This window comes from Montipora capricornis, chromosome 8 (genome assembly GCF_036669925.1).
Source record: "Montipora capricornis isolate CH-2021 chromosome 8, ASM3666992v2, whole genome shotgun sequence".
NCBI classification, from domain to species: domain Eukaryota; kingdom Metazoa; phylum Cnidaria; class Anthozoa; order Scleractinia; family Acroporidae; genus Montipora; species Montipora capricornis.
Genome location: NC_090890.1, coordinates 31,755,298 through 31,757,797, shown reverse-complemented (window position 1 = coordinate 31,757,797; position 2,500 = coordinate 31,755,298). Strand labels below are relative to the sequence as shown.

The window sequence follows — 2,500 nt, the reverse complement described above, 5'->3', positions numbered from 1 at the left end:
GGCTCCGTTTATACCGAATCTTTAAAATCCACGCAAAAAAGAAAAAAAATAATTCGCAGGTGGAATTATTTTCTGGTAGGATGATCACTTTCACAACCCGGAGCTAGGGAAGAAAATTTTGACAGGTGGCGGACACAAGCACGCTCTGCATCTTGGGATGGAGCATGCAAGTTTGTTCCGAGCTGTGCTACGTTTCTTGTTCTTTTGCGATAGTCGAGTGATTTTCTCTCAGCGTATACTTAACTTTTCCTCGCAGTCACTGCAAAAGCGTACGCTGAGATAGGGATAAGCAAGCGAACGTTCGTTTATTGTAAGATGGTGGAAGAATGCAAAGCTAGACTAGTCTCGTCGACCTTTTTCGGACGAGAGGAAGTGTGACCAGTTGAACCCTGTGTGGACATGTAATTGTACGTAAATCTCTCACACTCGTCATCTGGTTTCGTCTGGGCTTCGGCGCTTTGTTCTATCGGCAAGATGATGTGTGATATAATGCCTACGATCTCTGAGGACCCGCCAGAGCTCCATTATGGACAAAATGAAGAGACGAACTTCGAACAACTGATGGTTAATATGCTCGATGAACGGGACAAGCTTATGGAAACTCTTCGAGAAACGCAAGATTCGCTTGCGCTGACGAAAGCCAAGCTTAGCGAATGCCAAAAAGAGAAGGATTCGCTTATGAATCACTTGGAATCTGTGCTTAGTGATGTAAGGATGTCTTCCAGCTTTGTCTTTATCTGTGCGTAGTCCATGTTATGTGGAATGACCACTCATATGCATATGGTTTCACTCAAACACGCCATGTTTGATCTGTAATTGACTGTCATTTCACCATCCGAGTGTTTGTTCATTTACATCACACGGCTTACATGGCATTGAACTGTACTTTGGGCTTCATTTTATAAAAAAAAATTGTTTCCCCAGTTAGCGACTGTGTCGTTCAAATGTCGTGATTATTCGAAGGCGAAATTCCAGATTGGGTCAAGAATTCTGTTATCGTTTCTGTGCTGCTGCATTCCTAAACACGATGGCGGAAAGTTTGCCTTTATTTACAGCCTGTACCATTACATTTCCTTGCATAATAATGATAATAATAATCCGTGTTTGCGACCGGAGAACTGATAATTTTCAAAATTGTTCGTGTTGTGGGCTGGAGATCATGCATATTTATGCTATTTGCTAAAATTTTGCTTCGATGGTGGCGTCTTGAAAGCTTAATTTCTGTCTTGCATCTCACACGTGTTAATGTACATTTTCGATTTTATTCGGTGATGTCTCTTTTATTTAGGGCGATGATCAACTTATTGAAAGGCTGGCTGGCTTAGATGGAATTATCACCGAATCAGGGAATAATTTAAAAGAAGATTCAAACAAAAACAGAGTTCGAGTTTTGGCTGAGGTGAGTACAGTTTTCTGCTTAGCTTCTCATCACTTGCATTTATTAACACCACTTAAATTGAAAGCATTCTTTTAATTAGTACTTTCTCGGTTTTGTTTGAGTTGTGTTCCTCGGAGAATATATGTAAGCGATCGAGCATGTCTTGTACTCTGGGCTGTTTGTAAACAATGTATGTCGGTTTCTATTGTACAAGCCGTGATCTTAATTTAAGAATTCTACGCAGAATTGTACCGAATGAAGCTAGCGTTTCAGGTTTTAATTTGAAATATCGTCATCTTTTGCCTAAGGCGAACTTAATAAAACCTTTAACGTAAATTAACTGGCTAAGGTGCATTAGACAAGTCCTCAGTCTTAAAAAGGAAGACTTTTTTAATTTTCTCCACATTTGACTAAGAAAAAATAATGAATTTCACTACTTCGTGTCTGTATTGTGTGAATTAATTTCTTCTTGGGGTGCAAGACCGTCTCATGAAGTTTTGCCAAAGATGGAATTTCGTTCTTTTATTGGTTGGTGTCGCAAAGAAGTACTTTTAGCATATCCTGAAATTTCAAGCTTGTCAGTGATAATTTTTATTCAAACTTAACGAATCATTTACAGTCATGTCGGCGAAAATCACGATTTATCTTTTTGTATCAAGCTCGCGTCCCAGCTTGAGCCAATAACTTATTGTGCAAGAAGAGCTATCTTTTTTGCAAAGTTTTAATGTGTTCTTTGTGTGTATTTCCGGCGAATAAATTTACTAATTTTATTTCAGTGCAGGACTCATTCAAGCAGCAAGAATTTTATCGTGGAATTAAATCGGTTTTCATGTGCAAAGCTGTTATTATTTTCTTCTTTGGCACTTAGCTAACGGAGATTTGCATTTGGCTGCATGAGTTAGGCCATGGCCACTTTGATAATTGAACGTCTTTAGAGCACCAAGAAAATTTGTGGTGACTAATTTCTAGCTTGGTCGTCTTATTTCTGTGGGAAATTACTTGCATATAAGAGTGTATGTTTCCCTGACAAAAGCGTCGCGCGATCGGAGAAGAGTCTCTTTGTTCAGACAGTATTATGTTTACAGATCGCTTTTACGTCTGATTTGCATAAGAATAAATTTG

General features: G+C 38.9%; 1 protein-coding gene across 2 annotated transcripts in view; it reads left to right on the top strand.

Moving 5' to 3' along the window:
- The first annotated feature begins 129 nt into the window (after positions 1 to 129).
- The window catches only part of LOC138059241 (liprin-alpha-1-like), a 33,697-nt gene continuing 31,326 nt past the window's right edge, over positions 130 to 2,500 (top strand). Inside the window, exons 1-2 of one of the 2 annotated variants that reach the window (XM_068904806.1) lie at positions 130 to 708; positions 1,289 to 1,399. In XM_068904806.1, the coding sequence (XP_068760907.1) occupies positions 475 to 708; positions 1,289 to 1,399 (345 nt within the window). In that variant the 5' untranslated portion in view covers positions 130 to 474. The remainder of the gene's footprint in view (positions 709 to 1,288; positions 1,400 to 2,500) is intronic. The other variant, XM_068904805.1, reaches the window with a different exon arrangement.